Source organism: Pectinophora gossypiella, chromosome 27 (assembly GCF_024362695.1).
Source record: "Pectinophora gossypiella chromosome 27, ilPecGoss1.1, whole genome shotgun sequence".
Taxonomy (NCBI): Eukaryota; Metazoa; Arthropoda; class Insecta; order Lepidoptera; family Gelechiidae; genus Pectinophora; species Pectinophora gossypiella.
This window is the reverse complement of record NC_065430.1, coordinates 2,292,572-2,313,972: the sequence shown is the minus strand read 5'-3', so window position 1 is coordinate 2,313,972 and position 21,401 is coordinate 2,292,572. Positions and strand designations below refer to the sequence as shown.

Here is a 21,401-nt window from a genome sequence, read left to right as displayed (position 1 = left end):
GTCATTTGACTAGTTGGAAACTACCCTATGGACACCGTAACCAACATTGAGGGTGAGGATTCAGCTAATGATTCCGAGTTAATATCAATTGGAATTTACCGTCGCAAGACGCATGGTAAGTTAGTTATTTTTTTCAGTTTATACTTTTGCGACGAATAATTCCACTTCTGTGATCTTCAAGTAGTAAAGTTCCTGTGCATAATCACAGAGTTGTGTAAAAAACCGACAGACAAGCTATCCTTCGTCTGTGTTCTAGACTTTGTGAGTCGCGTTTCCACTAACGAGTCTGTGTTAGTGGTAACGGCCTCCGTGGTTGAGCATTGGGCCCACGATTCTGAGGTCCCGGGTTCGAATCCCGGTGGGGACATATCAGAAAAATCACTTTGTGATCCCTAGTTTGGTTAGGATATTACAGGGTGATCACCTGATTGCCCGAAAGTAAGACGATCCGTGCTTCGGAAGGCACGTTAAGCCGTTGGTCCCTGTTACTACGTACTGATTTAAGTACGTAGTCGTTACATCAGTCATGTCAGGGACCTTTGGCGGCTCATTAGTAACCCTGACACCAGGGTTGATGAGGTTGGTAATCTCACAACCCACACGATAGAAGGAGTGGTACCTTGATGAAGTCCTCCTCGAACTTGTACGCGCCGCCGCCGGTGGCGTAGATGGTGTTGACGAGGTCCGCCATGCCCTTGGAGCGCGCCAGCTGCAGGAACGCGCCCACCTCGGACGTCGGGAACCTGATGAAGTGGAGCGTGCCGCGCCGGCCGCGGATCGTCACGTTGTCCATCTGGGGAATGTAATAAACGTTAGGGATGCTTCTATGCTGTTCTGGGAGCATATAAAAAACATAGAACACGTTCAGCTGCTTCTCTTCCCGGGCATGTCGTAAAAACCGACAGAGGGATTGTGTCCTCTAACATGATGGACAAATGTTATGGGCGATAGGCTGATCCCTTATCACCATAAGGTTCATCATATCCATCTTTGGACTTCGTATCAACAGTGGCTGCAAGTTGTCTTTGATTACTTGTGGCTCTGCCCACCCCATTAGGGATTACGGGCGTGAGTTTATGTATGTATGTAGGGAAGCGTCAAATGGTGATTTTATGACGATCTCCAACAACAAGATGTTGCACTGTCCCGCACCAAATTGTAATAATGTTTCCTTTCCACTGGTTGCCTGGAAGAAATTGCTGCTTAGCAATAATCCATCCAATAATCCATCGGGAATCGAACCCGGACCTCCAGATCGTGAGCCTAACGCTCTAACCACTAGACCACCAAGGCTGGAAGAAATAAAAATAAAATTGCTATTCAAAATTCTAGATTAAGTAAATTAAATTCATCTTTTTGGGGTTATGTATTATACGTTTTTACAATAAAATACCAGATAACATTTTAAATTTGTCAGAAAATAAATTTAAAGCTCATGTCAAGCTTACTTTATGTAAAAAAGCTTATTGTAAGATTAATGACTACCTAAATGATAAAAATGTCTGGTATTGAATGTGTTCCTCTAGTTATTAAATAACTTGTAATGTATACCCACATTGGTTTTTAAAAGACATCTTTTAATTAAAAACCAATGAGCAACTTAGCAGCAACACATGTTGCTGTTAAGTTTCTTGTCATTTCTTCTCCTCAGCCATAACACCTTGCGAAATGACGTAAATTCAAAAATGTTACATTGACCTTCAACAAGCTTATCCATGATAATTACGATGAATAAATGATTCTGATTTCTGATTTTTGACCTCGGAAACTACCCGATACTAAAAAAATATTCACCTGTAAGTGTCCGTCCCTGTGACCGGTCTTCCCGTAGGCGGAGTTCCTGGTGAGGTACCGGCGGATATTCTTGAGCACCTCTGTCTCCTTGTCCAGCTCGCGGCGGTTGCTCTCGCGCGGCTCGAAGTACACCAGCTTAGTCAGCGTGCCGCCGATGTCCATACCGAACCACGGCATTGCTGTAGGGAGATTAGGATATCACATCAGTAGTTAGTATTTTAACATAACGTGAACAGTCTATATTTAGTGTCTTAACGTGAACAGCCTATATTTAGTATCTTAACGTGAACAGCCTATATTTAGTATTTTAACATAACGTGAACCACCTTTATTTAGTATTTTAACATAACGTGAACAGCCTACATTTAGTATCTTAACATAACATGAACAGACTATATTTAGTATTTTAACTTAACGTGAACAGCCTATATACGTTCCACTATTGAGCACAGGCGTCCCCAATCATCAATCGTCTAACAAACTATCACTTTGTACGACTGTCCTTGGTTTGATCCGGAAATTGCAGGCTGAAATCACCAGACTGTCCGATGAATAGCCAATTGTCCATAATTGGCGACGAGTGGATGTATATACTAAATACACCAGCCTACCTCTTCGAAGATACAGATGTCCGACAAATAAGATGATACCGTGCATAAGTATGTACTCATTACATGAGCTATGTCAGAGACCTTTGGCGGCTCAGTAATGGCCCTAACACTAGGGTTGAGGAGGTTGGTCATTGATCTCACAACCCATACGAGAGAAGCCTGTAATGTCATAACCAAACAAGGGATCAGAAAGTCATTTTGGCAATATGTCTCCACCCAGATCTTTGCGCTCAATCATTGTCTAAAACTAGAGGATTATTGCGGTAACTCACGTGGTGCGTCGTTGTCTGGGGGCGTGGGAGGCGTGGGCGGGTTCTCGGCCATCCTGGGCAAGGACTTCTCCTTGCTCATGGCGGGGTAGGGTTGGCGACGGGCGCGTTTGAGGAATGTGTTCCTGGAATGAAACAAGCTGACTGTTAAAGTACAAAAAGTAAGTGTAGTGTAGCAAGTACTAGATGTAGTGTGAAGATTATGATATCAAGTCAGGTATTTTAACATGTGAATAGTCTACGTATATTTAGTATTTTAACATAACGTGAACAGCCTATATTTAGTATCTTATAGTAAGTAAAAGTAAGTAAAGTAAGTAAAATATTTATTGCCTCTACAAATAACATTGTTCTTATAATAATTTACAATAATTTTATAACATTAAAATATTTGTAGAGGCTGGAGCCTAAACTAGGATACCCTGTGTTATAGGTCTCCAGGCCTCCACCTCCAGGTGGACATAACGTGAACAGCCTATGTTTAGTATCTTAACATAATTTGAACAGCCTATATTTAGTATCTTAACATAACGTGAACAGCCTATATTTAGTATCTTAACATAATTTGAACAACCTATATTTAGTATCTTAACGTGAACAGCCTATATTTAGTATTTTAACATAACGTGAACCACCTTTATTTAGTATTTTAACATAACGTAAACGGCCTATATACGTCCCACTGACGGGCGCAGGCCTCCCGTCAATCATCCAGAGGGGGTATGGAGCATACTTCACCACACGGCTCCACTGCGGGTTGGTGGACATCTATTTATTTACGGGTACATCGCAGTATGGCGATTGACAGTCTTCTAGTATTTCCAGTGAATATAGGTTGGCTGATGGGACTCACCTGACTACAGGGTAGGGTACGGCGGGTGAGCCGCGGCGCTCCGCCCCGCACGCGGCGAGGCAGCCCTCACAGCGATGCAGGCGCATCTATAACAACATATAATGTAGCAATTAATTGAGAGAAATAATGGCCCCGATTCCTGCAGACATCTCTTAATTTTACTTTAAGTTATACCTGTCATTTTCTTATCTGCCGAAAAGGAAAGGGACGGATGATTGACAGCTCTTAATTTTAGGAAGAATGAGTAAATAAATGAATAACCCGGGCGAATTTTTAGACGGTTGTTTTAGATTTGTGCTTAAAATTGACGTGTGTTCCATAAATTTTATGCTTGTCGATTACCCGTCCCTTTCCTTTTCGGCGGATAAGAAAATGACAGATATAACCTAAAATAAAATTAGATGGTATTTACAGGAATTAGCACCAATATTAAATTAAAAAATATCCTTATCCAGTGGATAATATACACATTGAATAGTCAACTTATACATAAAGTCTCATCCGCCTAAAACTACTGCAGCTTCTCACAGTCTGTACCCGCGGACAAGAATATGCAAGAAAAACCCGTAAAAAAGATAAAATGTTTTATTAACGCAATTTTTATAATATACCATTACCATCATATAACATAACCTCACGGCTATATCCCATTTGGGGTAGTCAGAGGTGCATTCATCGCAAGAACCAAGTACCCACACCTCACCGAGTTTTCTGTTAGACCAACGTGATAGGTGGTGAGCCGTATCGCCGTCTACGTATAATGGTCGAGCCAACTGTGTTAGTGCAAAACTGCACTGACAAATTAACGGATAATCGACAGGCATACAATTTATGGAACGCACGTAAATTTTAGACGAAAATTTTAAAAACCCTCCCAAAGTATATAGGCCAATAACCCGACAGAATTTGAGTTGACAGCACACGTAAAACGGGTTGCATATGAACGAGATGCCTATTTTATTCGCTCGGGTTACTCATTTATTTTAAAAATAACAGTTGTCAATAATCCGTCCCTTCTTTTTGGCGGATAAGAAAATGAAGGATGTAACTTAAAATTACGATGTGTCTGCAGGAAACTGGGCCATTGGGTAAGTAAATACAGGGTGTTAGTGACATCGTAACGAATACTTTGAGGGATGATTGAGACCATGATTCTGAGTTGATATCAAGTGGAATTTTCCGTCGCAAAAGTATGGAACTGAAAATAATTTTAAAAAACACAAAGAAAAATATGAATTTTCCGACTGAAAATTCCACTTGATATCAACTCACATGGTCTGAATCATCCCCCTCAGTATTCGTTACGGTGTCACTAACACCCATACCTACTTGTATGGCTACCGTATGTACTTGTGCGGGGTGTAAGTGACATCGTAACGAATACTGAGGGGAATGATTCAGCTAATTATTCTGAGTTAATATCAATTGGAATTTTCCATCGCAAAAGTATACAATTGAAAATAATTTTATAAAACTAAAAAAAAAAAACATGAATTTTGCGACGGAAAATTCCACTTGATATTAACTCAGAATCATGATCTGAATCATCTCCCTGAGTATTCGTTACGATGTCACTAACACCCTGTATATGTGTGTTGTGGTTTGTCCGAATTAACGTTATTATTAAATAGAAACGTCTAGAAATTAAGGTATCATTAAAACACGTCTTCTACTCGTGCGAATAAAACAAACTTAATAAAAAAAGGTATTTTGTATTATAAACAAACTGATTCAAAGTTCAATGTCACCAGTAGATAAGTGTAAGTACACATAAATACGTTAATTTGCACGCGCTCGTCCTTACTCGTCAGCTGTTTACGGTTATTAAGACTAAAGAAAGACATGTGCCGTACATACATACATAAACTCACGCCCGTAATCCCTAATGGGGTGGGCAGAGCCACAAGTAATCAAAGACAACTTGCAACCACTGTTGATATGATGTCGTAAGCTGGATATGATAAACCTTATGGTGATAAGTGATCAGCCTATCGCTCATAACATTAGTCCATCATGTTAGAGGACACAATCCCTCTGTCGGTTTTTACGACAAGCCCGGGAAGACAAGCAGCTGAACGTGTTAAACAAAAAAACCGTATTAAAATCGGATCATCCGTTTGGGAGCTATGATGCCACAGACAGACACATACACATTTACACAGACACGTCAAACTTATAACACCCGTCGTTTTTGCGTCGGGGGTTAAAAAGCAACATTGCAATAAGAGCGGCCTCTGTGGTCCAGTGGTTGAGCGTTGGGCTCACGAACCTAAGTCCCGGGTTCGAATCCCGGTGCCCCCACCATACCACAAAAATCAATTCGAGATCCCTAGTTTTGTGAGGACATTACAAGCTGATCACCCGATCGTCCGAAAGATGATTCGTGCTTCGGATGGCACGTGAAGTCGTTGGTCTCGGTAACTACTTCCTGATGCATAAGTAAGTAGTCGTGACGTGAGCCATGTCAGGGGCTTTTGGCGGCCAGTAGTAACCCTGACACCAGGGTTGATGAAGTTGGTCCATCTCACAAGAATAGGTGTACATTTTAAGTTACCTATTTAAATTATGACATGAAAATAATAGATTAAAAAAAAAACAATAATCTTAGTCTAATTCCATAGCCATAATAATAAAAGTGCGCAATGTTAATAAATGTCAAATTAGTAATATTGCTTTTTTTTTAATAAACTATAGATAACAGGCCTGAGGGTGCAGTGGGGCGGAAACCTTGACTCAGGACGTCGTCTGAGAGCATAAATTAAAGAAAATTATTTGAAAGAATAAATCGACCCTAGTGGGCCGATAGCAACCAAGCTGGCGGGTTTGATTGGCCACCTCTATGACTAGAGTAATCGGGTAGTCAGAATAGTATATAATATCTGATATTATTATATGAATATTATTGAGTTTAAAAAAAAAACTGGTTAATAGAAAAATGTTATTATAAAAAAAAAGAATATAGTATATTAACATAACAGAAACAGGCTATATACGTCCCACTGCTGGGCACAGGCCTCCCCTCGTTAAACCGGAGGGGGTATGGAGCGTACTCCACCACGCTGCTCCACTGCTGGTTGGTGGAGGTGTTTTACGGCTAATAACCTCCGTGGTCTAGTGGCTAGAGCATTGGGTTCACGATCGGATTCCCGGACATTGTCGAAATCACTTTGTGAGACTGTCACAACATAACATAACAAATACTTTATCGCACAAACAGGAAAATACAAAACAAAAAAGAATTAGAAAGTACAATAGGCTGCCTTACTGTCCTTAAGGACTTTTCAAGCTTGAATAATCTGATTGTCTGAAAAAGTAAGACGATTCCGTGCTTCGGAGGGCACGTTAAGCCGTTGCTATATTAAAGTGAGTGTTTTTGTTTTGTCAAGAGGGAAACCACTGCCATATTTTTCCCTAAAAAGTAATATGGAGAATGCTACACCGACAAGCTCGTAAATTGATGATGATGAATTAATTTGTACATTAGTAGGTAATTCGATATTCAGTACATTGTATTCAGCAGAGTTCAACGGTCTTCGACCGGGACGCGGGCGAATTGTTCTAGAAACACTTTACATTAACTTAACGACTTAACCCGTCTCGCCACAATGAAGTTCCAGGCTACGTTCCCCGAAAGCAATACAGATGGCGCTGTAAAGAATTTCCTTCATTGAACCTTTTATCCATCTTTTAACATTGTTTTTGGATATAAATGACCCTTTTTATTAAACCCAGGCACAATTACATCTTCCACCTATTATTATCCCGATCAAAATAAAAAGAAATGTAGGTAGTAACATAATTCTATACATAATGTGACCCAAATATCAAGTAACAATTATTTTTACATATGCTTCTGCCATTACATTGTATTTTGGAATAATTATGTACCTGACAGACAGAGGGCAGCAGGAATCCTAGTACGGCTTTGAAATAGACTACTCTGGGTGCCATCTCAATTCCATCACAGAGTACTGCGGGATGGAAGGCAAGAGGGAAACCACTGCCCTATTTTTCCCTAAAAAAGTAGCATGGAGAATGCTACACCGACAAGAGCGTGGCTTCTTCAATTAGTGATGATGATGTACCCGGGGTATAGCTATTACCTATATATGTTATAAAAAATAGGATCAAAAGGAAAATGTAAATTTATATTGAGTAAGGTTGCCCCTAATAAAGCAGATTAAGGCTGAAACTCAACCATCAACTTCATCAGCCAAAGTGAAAGAGAAACCTAGTATGAGAAGAATGTTCTGATGAAGACTAGGAGCGCAGGGTGAAGCGACTCATCCTGAAAATTCTGTAAATGGTGGCTGTCTAATTACTGGAGCACAGTAGACCTTGATAAGTCGCCATTTGCCATGTACCTAGTTAGTCTTTTGTAATTATTTCTTTTTATTTTGGTACAATAAAGTATATTTAAAGAAATTTAAAAAAAAATATAGCGACCAATAACCCGACAGAATTATGTTGATAGCACACGTCAAAAGGGTTGCATATGAGCGAGGTGCCTATTTTATCCACCCAAGTATATTTGTATTTGTAAGTTACGTCCAAGGTGAAGATGGTAGGCACCAGAATCAGAGGCTAGATTGCTAAAATAAAAAGAGCTGGGCGCCTTAAAAGCCGAGTGGCTATAACACAAGCAAAGCAAAAACATTCATAAATAAAATTTCTACAGGGATGTTCTGTAAACTGTATTAAAATTAAAACAAATATTCTTTGATTCATGTATGCATGTGCAATACATGAAATGTTCAGATTTCAGCACAATTAGCAGCCTTACTGCTACAGCAATTTCATCCAGGCGACGAGAGGCAGGAAGTATTGATGTCATATTTAGGTGCGGGATGGTGCAACAGCAAGGATTATATAAAATGAAAAGCACTATAGGCTATTTAAGCTTTTACCATTCTTCTTCTATTGTGTGGGTTTTGAGGTGGAGTACCAACCTCATCAAACCTGGTGTCAGGGTTACTATTGACCCATCAAAGCCCCTGACATGGCTCATGTAATGCATTCTTATATCAATAATTAGTCAGGACCAACGGCTTAATGTTAACATTAAAAATGATCTTGTAAAGTATTAAGTAAATAATAAATACAAAAACATTAGTTTTTAAAGTGCAATATTTCAAATTTACAATTAGAAAAACATCTTAAGTATTTAAATTAAGGTTGAGTGAACGAGCTCAAGCACTAGGCTTAAGTGGAGATGGGCAGGACACTTGGCATGCCAGGAAGAGAACTAATTATGACTAAGGTTATGGATTAATGGCCACGGGATGGTTTACAATACCGAGGCAGACCAGCCTGATGGTGTGATAACATTGTGAGTTAAATCGGAAAGCTGTGGATAAGAATGACCAGAAATGAAGGCGTGAAAGAGTGGAGGCCTGTACCCAGCTGTGGGTGAATACAGACCGCAGGCAGAAGTAGAAACAAGCTCGTCCTAAAGCGCCGCCATGCAAAAGAAGCATGATGACCATATTGATTGGTGTAAGAACCATCAGCAGTTATGAAACTGACGTATAGTTACATAAAAACCGAACCGTACCGACTGGTACATAGGAGCTATCGCCACTTCATAAACCTACCACAGGATGCTGCTACCTTTGTAGAATATACAGCTACATCTTCGAACTGGTTGTCCTAAATTCTTTGTTCTATTCGCAAATATCAAGTTTATTATGTAAAAAGTACATCATTTAATAGATTTAGAATTAAAAATAAGGTACCAACAAGGTAGGTTAACTTGCCTAATTAGCGACACACATTAAGTTCTAACAGGATGTTATTGAAAAAGACAAAATAAGTATTAGTAGGATATTTTTTCATTCACTGTAATGATATTGATTTGCAGTATTCAAAGAACGACGCAGAAGCTATCGTGCAGTAAAAAAATTTGGGAGAACACATGTGAACAAAAAACCTTGCAACAAAATACGTGTTACAGGTCTGCCTACCCCGTTTAAACGTCTAAATAAAAGTAAAGACACTTACCACATCATGTGGGATAAAACAGCATTGCTTTTTTTTCTAAGATATTGATAAAATCCATTGTGAAAACTGGAAAAAATACGTATAGGTTAGGAACGTGGCAGGCGAACACGTTGACAAAAGAATAAGAATATGGAAATATATTCCCAAAACACTCACCATTATTGTTAGGATAATTCCAATCCTGTTTCATGGCGATTTCAGCCGAAGAAAATATAATTACTACGTATTTCAGACACATTTCCACAAAATAATCGCCTACGCAGCGGCGTGGGTCGATTCGAGACGAAAAAAGGAAAGGAAGGAGGAACGAATGAATGAATGTCTTGTCTATGAATGGAATTTTCTGGCCTGGTTACATAGACCTTTAGGCCATGTCTATGACAACCTGTTAGTGTTGCCCGATAATCAACCATATGTATATCGATTAATAATCGATTACATTCTAAGCCCCTAAAAATCGAAATATCGATATGATTTACCAAACCCCGTTTCCTTTTAAAAATATAGATGGCGCTGTATAACATAAACGGGATAATTACCTATTTTCTCATTGCTTGCATACATCAGTATTCAAAAATATAATGTAATAGCAATGGCATATATAAAAATATGTGCTTCTTGATATTTGGTGGTTGAGATTTGGTTTGGTGGTTGTTGTTACCTATATTAATTCTCAAAAATGGTTGGAAGATTTTTAAATGTAATAACAAGTCGTCATTTAATACACAAAAAATAAGGACAAAAGATGGATGAAATAACAAACAAAAAACAAACGGACTCTGTCTAATTGGAATAACTAATGTTCCTTTAGTTTATAATCAATTTGATTAGCGCCAAGTATACTATAATTGACAAAAGAATTATCTAGCATAGAATAGATAATCTAATAAATTACGTAAAACTAGCGTAAAACAAAGGGTCGCCATATTGGAAAAGTTGCCGCCAAAACACACGCAAATGGAGCGCTAGTGACGTGCATTGGTACGAAATCTAGAATGTATAGAGGGCGCCAGACATGATCAACGTAAAGATTAATGTAAACGCGCACCTAGACGCGCCGCAGGAGCCGCACGCGCCGATGTCATCGCATTTTATAAATCTTTTTATGAAATCGTTATACAATGGTGCTGATTCCTATACACACCATCTAATTTTATTTTAAGTTATATCTGTCATTTTCTTATCCGCTGAAAAAGAAAGAAAGTGGGATGAAGTCAGCTGGGATAACCTTGAAATTCTAGCTGTCACTTTTGAGCATACCTGGTTTTCTTATACCATGCTATTTACTACTAACTAGCATACATAAGTATGCTATATAACGTACATAGGGTTCTTCTCTTCTATCGTGTGCGTTGTGAGGTGGATTACCAACCTCATCAACCCTGGTGTCAGGCTTATTATTGAGCCGCCAAAGGCCCTTGACACGGCACATGTAACGACTACATACTTACATCAGTAAGTAGTAAAACGGGACCAATGGCTTAACGTGCCTTCCGAAGCACGGAACATACGGTACATAGGGGTAATAGGTACATTTACTACGATCCTAACACACTTCTTTTCTTTCTTCCACTTTCATCAGTCTTCATGCAAACTTGCGAGTTCTAAGTAGGTACACTGTTAAATAAAAATTTCAGTAAGATAATTCTTATCTTTTAAGTATATCCGTATCCGTGTATATTTTGTATTTACATACCTTTTTATAGAAAAATAAGGATGTATTAAACGGTTCTAAATATTCAATTTACAGTCTAAATATAACTTAAACTTAACGAAAAAAATATTTATTCGACACACTTATTGTTTTCACATATTAAAACAAAACAATACAATTATGAATGTATGCCGAAACGGTTCCACCTCAGTATAATGCCATAGCCTAGACTATGGCGCCTAGGGAAACCCAGACTTAAGGGGTTAAAATGGCCACATCAAAGCAATTCATCTAAGAAAGCAATATTGCAATTTGACATTTGCGCATATAAAAGTAAGTGCGCAATGCAAACAAATGTCAAATTGCAATATTGCTTTCTTAGAAGAATTGCTTTGATGTGGCCATTTTAACCCCCCTGGTCTTACTTCGATCCTCGATGTGCTTCGATCATATCATGAAATGGTCATATTACATGAAATCGTTGGCCACATCATGATGTAGTTTGGCCAGATCAATGGACACAAAACGTTATTCGGTTGATACAGGGGAGGCCTGTGCCATTGGGGCGTATTTATAAACTTCGTATTACGTTCTTGCAGCGCCCACTACGGCCTCCGTGGTTTGAGGCGTTCGGCTCACGATCCGGAGGTCCCGGGTTCAAATCCCGGTGGGGACATATCACGAAAATCAGTTTGTGATCCCTAGTTTGGTTAGGACATTATAAGGTTCAGGGGGGTTCCCCTTGACAGCCTAGACTTGAGCCGTCAAATGCCCCTGACATGGCTCTTGTAACGACTACATACCTATTTACCCTACTGCTAACTTACCTTACGTTCGGAACCAAACTTAAGCCTATTGCGTGTTTGATTATGACCATTTATGACATAAATAAAAACAAATAAACGTAACATTTAGAATAAAAATCATTTCCTTTATAATCCTCGGTTACACCAGAGAATACATTGCCTGTGCGCCGCGAAATGCTAATTGGGAACGTAAACTGTAGCGATATGCGTTTGACCTTCCCTGCGAAGGTAAACTACTTAAATTACAAATTTGCTAATTAATTTTCATTATAATTCCGTGTTTTGACGTTTAGTAAAAAGTAACTGATTTGACTAGTTGGAAACTAGCCTATTACGGTGCTAATGATTTGCTCTCGGATTTAACATATCACACAAGTCATGAAGTCAAAGGTTTAAAGACTGGGGGGTTAAAAAGGCCACATCGAAGCAATTCATCCAAAAAAGCAATATTTGATTTTTGTTCGCATTGCGCACTTGCTTATATATGCGCAAATGTCAATTTCAATATTGCTTTTCTAAATGAATTCGTGAGGAAACTCACATAATTAAAGCACATAATAACGGGTTCTTACGCGTTTAAATGGGGATATGAGACTCCCGATATTTCGACAGTGTTGAAAATTATGGATCTACCTACTCCACTCCAATCTCATCAGTCATCCCGTTATCATGGCACTTGCAACAGTGTCGAAATATCGGGAGTCTCATATCCCCATTTAAACGCGGTAAGAACCCGTTAATGGCCCCGATTCCTGCAGACACCGCCTAATTTTATTTTAAGTTATATCCGTCATTTTCATATCCGTCGAAAAGGAAAGGGACGGATGATTCACAGCTCTTAATTTTAGGAAGAATGAGTAAATTAATGTGTCGGGTTATTGACTGTCGTAAAATTTTTAGACGGTTGGTTTAGATTTGTGCTTAAAATTGACGTGTGTTCCATAAATTTTATGCTTGTCGATTACCCGTCCCTTTCCTTTTCGGCGGATAAGAAAATGACAGATATAACTTAAATTAGATGGTATTTACAGGAATTAGCACCATTATGTGCTTTAATTATGATAATAACCGCGTAAACTTAAAACAATGTAGGAAACTCACATTCCGAGAAATGCATTTTCGAAGGTATGTAACTTAACTTGTATTGGGCTGGTTTTCCCTTCGCGGGTTGGAAGGTCAAACAGGCAGTCGCTTCTGTAAAAAACCGGACCTGTCAAATTCGTCAAAAATGACGGTGCTTTTTTAAATGAATTGCTTTGATGTGGCCCTTTTAACCCCCCTGATCTCTGATACAGTTCGCTAAGAATAACTCAACCATTCAAACTCACTTGATGTATAGTAATAACTCCTGTTTGCTGCTCCATTATCACTATCACTTTATATTATCACAGATTGAATAAATAAACAATAAATTACATTAAAAAAGCTATCACAAAATATCACTGGTCATCATCAAGTTCTAGATCCCACAAACTTGATAAAGATTCCAACAATTTACTCAACAATCCATCCACTATTTTACAAAGGAAAATGTTGTAATAAATTATAATGAACGAAAATTCAATTAACAGACGCAAATCGGCTTGCATTAACGCGTGAAATAGCCGATTTAATTAATTTTATTTTGTTGCAAAACGCGACCGTCCGCCGCGGCGACAGCGCGTCGAATGAGCTGGATGTTCGACATTCAAAAATTGATATGCGCACACGCAGTGGCCCGACGACGATTAGGTGATAAGGCGTGCACTTTCCCCAGCAACAAGGAGAGCGGAAGTGCGAATTTCTGTTTCTATATTATGTGTTTATTTTATTATTTAAGGATATTATTATTTATAATTTTATAGGCGATAGGCTGATCTCTTGTCCCCATAAGGTTGTTTGATTACTTGTGGCTCTGTCCACCCCATTACCGATTACGGGCGTGAGTTTATGTATGTAAATTAACCGTACATTGGCATAGTATGGAATGGCACTTGGTAGTGGCTAAAAAAGAAGTAAATGGCATCTGATGGAAATCTACAATACCTAAGTCACATTAAAAAGGCAGTTTAAGCTGTATTAGGTATCCAGGGCGTTAGTGACATTGTAACGAACATCACAGGCTGATCACCTGATTGTCCGAAAGAAAGATGATCCCTGCTTTGGAAGGCACGTTAAGCCGTTGGTCCCGGTTACTACTTACTGATGTGAGTAATCGTTACATGAGCCATGTCAGGGGCTTTTGGCGGCTGAATAGTAACCCTGGCACCAGGGTTGATGGGGTTGGTAATCCACCTCACAACCCACACCATAGAAGAACTGGTGGTCCATCACCACCAGTCAACCCTAACTACTACCAAGTAGTTTGTGAAATGTGACCACGGCTATCTCCTAAACATCAGTATTCGGAAGAATTTATAAGACATATTTAATATCTATTTTCTTGTTTCATACTATTAGTGTCATTTCTCCTTAGTCGGGTTTTAGTTTTTAAATTTATATTTTTATCATTTATAAATGCTGTCTATGTATGATATGAACATAAAAAACACATTAAAATCTTCTTCCACGAACAGACAGACAACAATATTTAAAGAACTTATCGAGTTCCTTGCCAGCAAGAAATACTGGAGTATTGACACATTTAAATCAGTTAGTTGACGTTTTCAATGCAAATGAACTATTGAATAAACATGAAAACTTGCTTATGTTAATTCTTATATATTTGTTTTTATAGGTATAAGTGGTTCTATGTTGTTCGGGAGCGAGTTCAAATTCAAAAATATCTTTATTCTAATTCAAAAATATCTATTCCGTAGGTAACATAGTTACACTTTGAATCGTCAATTTTTACACAAGGAACGTCTCATCCGCCTAAAGCTATTGCAGCTTCTCACAACCTGTATAGCCGGGGAAAAGAAGCTGCGAGTAAAAAACTTCGGAAAATGAATGAGATACATAAAACACTTTCAGTTGCTTCTCTCGTGCGGGATATTGTGATGAAGTTCATTGCACCCCATAATCATCATTATCTCCCTAGCATTAACCCGTTTTTCACAGGGTCCGCTTACGAGTGAATCTCAGAGTTTCAAGTTTGGTGGCGAAATTTCATATTATTTTTTCGTGAAAAATTGGGTTCCGACATGAAAAAGATCCAAAAGGATCCTCGGTTCCGACATGAAAAAGGAATTTTTCAATTCCCAATTTTTCACGAAAAAAATATATGACAGTCGCCACCAAACTTGACACATTTTGATATTCACCCTTACCTAACGTGAAGATTTGACAGGTCCGGTTTTTACAGAAGCGACTGCCCGTCTGACCTTCCAACCAACAAAATGTTAAACTATGTAGTACCTACCTACCAATTAAGTATCGCATTCATTCACTCCTCGCATAAACCTGTACGGGTTTTCTGTTTAGAGGAGCGTCTTATTTTATTTATAAGGATTTAATTGTTTTTTTTTGATATTGAATAAATAAAAAAAAAACCCGCGAAGGGAAAACTAGCCCAATACAGGTTAGGTCATACCTCCGAAAAAACGCACCTCACGCTATACCGGGTGTTAGTGACATCGTAACGAAAACTTTGAGGTATGATTCAGACCATAATTCTGAGTAGTTATCAAGTGGAATTTTCCGTCGCAAAAGTACCTATGGATCTGAAAATAATTTCAAAAAATGTTAATCATGAATTTTCCGACAGGATATTCCACTTGATATCAACTCAGAATCATGGTCTGAATCATCCCCCTCACTATTGAGCACTGTATATCGAGAGGTGTGTCTGTATTTGATTTTCGTGTAACACATCTGTGTTTGTCAATTATGTTTGCTGATCAATATAGGCAATCTGAAATAGTATATAAATACATCGCCTATTTATTTACGCTAGTAATTCGCTTATTACAAATGTTTACATGCGTGCATTACTAAGAGGCGCGTCCTTTTATCCACTAGCATAGAATAACAACTCAAGAATAGTAACCCTGACACCAGGATTTATGAGGTACTCCACCTCACAACCCACACGATAGAAGATAGAATAAACAGTAAAACTACTTATACGAGTTTGGAGCGAGCTTGATTTACCTCACCCTCGATGGGGATTTTTGTCTATTTAGGCCGCAAGTCAAGGAATAGGGAGCACGCGACTGTCTGTCTGTCTGACTGTCTATCTGTCTGATTGTCTGTCTGACTGACTGTCTATCTGACTGTCTATCTGTCTGACTGACTGTCTATCTGTCTGTTCGACTGATTGTCTGTCTGACCGTCTGTTTGTCTGTCTGTCTGACTGTCTATCTGTCTATTTGACTGATTGTCTGTCTGTCTATCTGATCTGATTGTCTGTCTGTCTATCTGATCTGATTGTCTGTCTATCTGTCTGACTGCCTGTCTATCTGTCTGTTTGTCTGTCTGTCTGACTGTCTATCTGTCTGATTGTCTGTCTGACTGACTGTCTATCTGTCTATTTGACTGATTGTCTGTCTGTCTGACTGTCTATCTGATTGTCTGTCTATCTGTCTGTTTGACTGATTGTCTGTCTGACCGTCCGTTTGTCTGACTGTCTATCTGTCTGACTGTCTGTCTGACTGACTGTCTATCTGTCTGACTGACTGTCTATCTGTCTGACTGTCTGTCTGACTGACTGTCTATCTGTCTGACTGACTGTCTATCTGTCTGACTGACTGTCTATCTGTCTGTTTGACTGAGTGTGTGTCTGACCGCCTGTTTGTCTGTCTGTCGTACTGACTGTCTGACCGTTTGTGTGTCTGGGCCACCAGCAAAACATAGGACGTCATTGTGACGTAAGATATTTAACTTCAATGTTACACGGCAATCATATTTATTTGTATTTCAATTTAACTCGTAAATAAATTGTAAACTTATAATGTGACAATTAAATTAACGAGAGGCGTGTCCTTTTTCTAAAGAGAAAATACATAATGACGTCAAATGTTTAACGTTTTGACGTAACATGTTTAAGTTTTTTGTTACATGACTCGACAGATTCATGAATTCATGTTTTGCGAGCAAATAAAGTTAAAAGTAATAAAGTAAATGTTACAATCCAACTATCGAGAGGTGTGTCCTTTAAGCAGTCAACATAACATAACACAAGCTCACAACTGTATCTGAATTGGGGTAGGCATCAAATACCTACTCAAAACTAATGGCTACATCACTACATAGTATATAAAAGTCTCTATTTCTGTCCCTATATCTCTTTGTACGCTTAAATCTTAAAAACTACGCAACGGATTTTGATGCGGTTTTTTTAAATAGATAGAGTGATTCAAGAGGAAGGTTTATATGTATAATAACATCCATTAAATAGTGGAGAAATACTGTTATTTTTGAGGTTATTAATGTGATGTCGTAAATAATTTCATTTTTTCCTCTCTCCTGGGTCGCTAGTAATAATAATAAAGGTGTCGTTACATGAGTCATGTCAGGGGCCTTTGGCGGCTCAATAATAACCCTGACACCAGGGCTGATGAGGTTGGTACGTCACCTCACAACCCACACGATAAGAAGAAGACCAATGAGTTATTAATTTATCTTAAGTGCAATTTTCACTAAAACGGTTGGCTCGAACATTATAGACGGCGATACGGCTAACCACCTTTCACGTTGGTCTAACAGAAAGCTCGGAGAGGTGTGGATACTTATTTCATCTTACTAGATGTACCTCGTGACTACCCCAAGTGCGATATAGACGTGTGCTTGCGTTCTGTGTTCATTAGAACAATCGATACTTAGGATTAATAACGTTCGGATAATAAAAATTAGGGTCATAAAGTTTAGGGATTGAAATAAAAAATCGTATGTTCATAATATAATATACCGACAGAGGGATTGCGTCCTCTAACATGATGGACTAATGTTAAGGGCGACAGGCTGATCCCTTATCACCATAAGGTTCATCATATCCATCTTAGGACTTCGTATCAACAGTGGCTGCAAGTTGTCTTTGATTACTTGTGGCTCTGCCCACCCCATTTGGGATTACGGGCGTGAGTTTATGTATACGTATGTATGTATGTATGTTCATAATATTTGCGAGTTGTCATAGATTTTCCTGTATATAAGAGGGTAGGGTCAGTGGCTTTATTTACTTGACTGATAAGATATTGACACCAATATCACACAGACCTAAACAGAGGGTGTTAGTGACAGACATCGTAACGGATACTGAGGGGAATGATTTCAATTAAATTCAAATTATTTATTTCAGATAAATATCCATAATTATAAGCACATTAGATTAGATTCCATTATTAAAATTAAATTATATAAAATCAAATAAAATTGAAATTATCAATGTCCTAATAAAATAAATAAAATTAAAATATTAATATTAATAAAAATGAAATAAAATACAATGATGATTAAAATGATGATGATTGATGATTATTTTTTTGTTGATTGATGATTGGCTATTTTTCAATGATTATTTGTTTTGTTTTGATTATTTTTTGATTTTTGTTCAATGATTTGAACCATGATTCTGAGTTAATATCAAGTGGAATTTAAATTCATTATTTTGTTCACTATTCTGTGTACCTACAATACAATACAAAAACTCTTTATAACTAGATAAACTATATTAAAAACAATACATAGAAAACAATAAATAATGATTATAATATTATATAAATACGTAAATATATACATACATTGCTATGGATGAAAGGAAACCATGACAACAATACCTACCTTATAAAGAAGAAGATGTAAGGAGAATGGAGTAGAAAAGAAAAGCGTTATAAAGAGGAGAGAGAGCTGAGAAAGTGCTGCTTGACTTGTCCTTTGAAAGCATCCAAAGACTTTGCCCTTCGAATGGATTCAAGCAAGGAATTCCATAACCGAACAGCTTGTACCGTAAACGACTGCGTATACCTACCTACTTATTTCTAAAATAAATGATTTTCTTTTTTTCTTTCTTTCTTTCACTAACACCATGTATATTTGTTAGCAAACTCTACAATAAAACGTAAATATTAGTAACATACCCAGTTTTAATCAGTAAAATGTTAAGTACCACAAATATCACTCTTATTACGGAAAACAAATATTATTACTACAAATTATAATAAGAAATATTATACAAAAGAATACAGCAACTAGTCTTTCAGTTTTCGCTTCTCTCCACAATAATCGTCTTCACTTGTTTTTTTCTTCTTCGTAGTCCCAGACGGAACACCCGCCAAAACGTTTTTCTCTTAAAAAAGTGACGTGACGTTCCTTTTTTGAAATTGCCAACATATTCTATACAGCTCTGTCTACCCTTCGAGGATGCAGGCGTGTGTTATCATATCACGTAAGTGCATTGAGTGCATGACCGCCTTCCACGTCATCTGTCTCATGTACGACACAGCACGTGAAAATGATAGCTGGCTGGGTGTTCACAGAACGTGATATGGGTCATTGTAATGTCAAAGATGGAGTGATCATGCGTTTAGCTTGTGGGATATTTAAGAATAAATAAGAATAAGAATAAAATAAATTTATTGCCAGTAACAATTACATTTGCTATATGAACTAGGTAATTATGAATATTACGAATACGGGCAAAAGGAAATGGCTCAGCTTGTGCTGTGATGGAGCCATGCTATGGCGCCATCCAGCGCTGGTTTTCAGTCATTTCCTCTTCCTGGGATATTGTTATTTATTATTTTTTATTCGTGGTTACGGCCTCCGTGGTTCTTGGGCCTCCGTGGCTTCCGTGCCTCACTTAGCAGGGTCCACAGAATACCAGCGTCGTGGCTCGCGCCGCGGCTTATGCTGAGCGAGGCCCATTTATAAAGGACACCACCACCATCGTTGACCAGTTCATACACTCAAATATTTGTATTTCTCGTATAAGTTGTTTTTATTATGTGTTTTGATTGTAAGTTATGTGTTACTCCGTGTTTTATATTATATATTTGTTATTTGTTTTATATTTGTTAGTGTGGTGTCCCTTTATAATAAACGTTCCTTACTTTCTTGCAATGTTTGAGCGTTGGGACATATAACAAAAATCACTTTATGATCCCTAGTTTGGTTAGGACATTACAGGCTAATCACCCGATTGTTCGAAAGTAAGATGATCCGTGTTTAGGCACGTTAAGCCGTTGGTTCCGTTTACTACTTACTGATGTAAGTATGTAGTCGTTATAACCCTGACACCAGGGTTGATGAGGTTGGTATTCCACCTCACGACCCACAAGATAAGATTTGTAGTTTACTTCCCTGCTAGATTAGGATACATAATAAAATAAAATTTACATATATTTTTCGTAGTTTACATACATACATAAACTCACGCCTATTTCCCACCAAAGCAAGCAGAGACTATAGAATTCCATTTGCTTCGATCCTGACACACTGTTGGCAACACCAACACAATTTAAAAATAAAAAATATAGTTTGTTAGTCTGACGTCACTTCCTGTTACATTTCGTCCATCATCGTTGTAAGCTCCATTGTTGCTCGCATAATTTACGCGTAATAAAAGTGTTTATTCAAGTCTCCGAGTGTTTTAGTTAGTGCAGTGAAAGCAGCTCAACCTCACCATCTACACATACAGTCCACTAGCCCCAGCTGACACACACTTCTCTTGCTTCCTCCACATTCATCAATCGCTTCATACACGCACGCCGGTTCAGAGTAGATCGTATATCGTGGTTTACGTTTACGCGGTTATTATCATAATTAAAACACATAATACCGGGTTCTTACCAATTTCATCAGTCGTCCCGTGATCATGGGACTTGCAACAGTGTCGAAATATCGGGAGTCTCGTATCCATGATAATAACGCGGTAAGAACCCGGTTATTATGTGTTTAAACATTTATGTTATGCCCTTCACGGGTCCGCTTACCTAACCTGCAGATTTGACAGGTCCGGTTTTTTACAGAAACGACTGCCTGTCTGACCTTCCAACCCGCAAAGGGAAAACTAGCCCAATACAGGTTAGGTCACAAAGTACGCTAACAGCAGACCAGATCAGCGGTTCCAGAAGACATTAGTGTTTCAAACGTCTTGCAAGCAAACTGAGCGTGTAACATTCCTATAACACCTATCAAACGACCTGATGACCTTGAAGACCTGAACCGATTTCCACCAAACATAGCTAAGAACACTCTCGACTGATATATCCTTCAAATAAAAAAACCGCATTAAAATCGGATCATCCGTTTGGGAGCTACGACGCCACAGACAGACGCAGATTTACACACACACAGACACGTCAAACTTATAACATCCCGTTGTTTTTGCGTCGGGGGTTAAAAAGAAAAAAATAAGTACTTCCCCAGTTCATAACATAACAGTACGTGTATATATTTCGCACGCTTCAATCAGAGGCCCGCAGCCGCCAACCGCAGGTCATCACATCAAACCGGTCTGGCCATGTGTAATCAACGTATTGACGCATTGTATATGTA

General features: G+C 38.4%; 1 protein-coding gene across 4 annotated transcripts in view; it reads right to left on the bottom strand.

Annotated features, from left to right (window-relative positions):
• Positions 1–21,401, bottom strand: part of LOC126378901 (pantothenate kinase 3) — a 45,227-nt gene that overhangs the window by 10,888 nt on the left and 12,938 nt on the right. For 2 of the 4 annotated variants that reach the window (XM_050027403.1, XM_050027404.1), the window contains exons 3-6: positions 3,528–3,613; positions 2,678–2,799; positions 1,795–1,973; positions 620–793 (exon numbers count right to left, since the gene is read on the bottom strand). In XM_050027403.1, coding sequence (XP_049883360.1) covers positions 620–793; positions 1,795–1,973; positions 2,678–2,799; positions 3,528–3,613 — 561 coding nt within the window. Of the gene's footprint in view, positions 1–619; positions 794–1,794; positions 1,974–2,677; positions 2,800–3,527; positions 3,614–9,527; positions 9,594–9,683; positions 9,829–13,315; positions 13,651–21,401 lie in introns of those variants that run through there. The other 2 variants (XM_050027405.1, XM_050027402.1) reach the window with 2 other exon arrangements.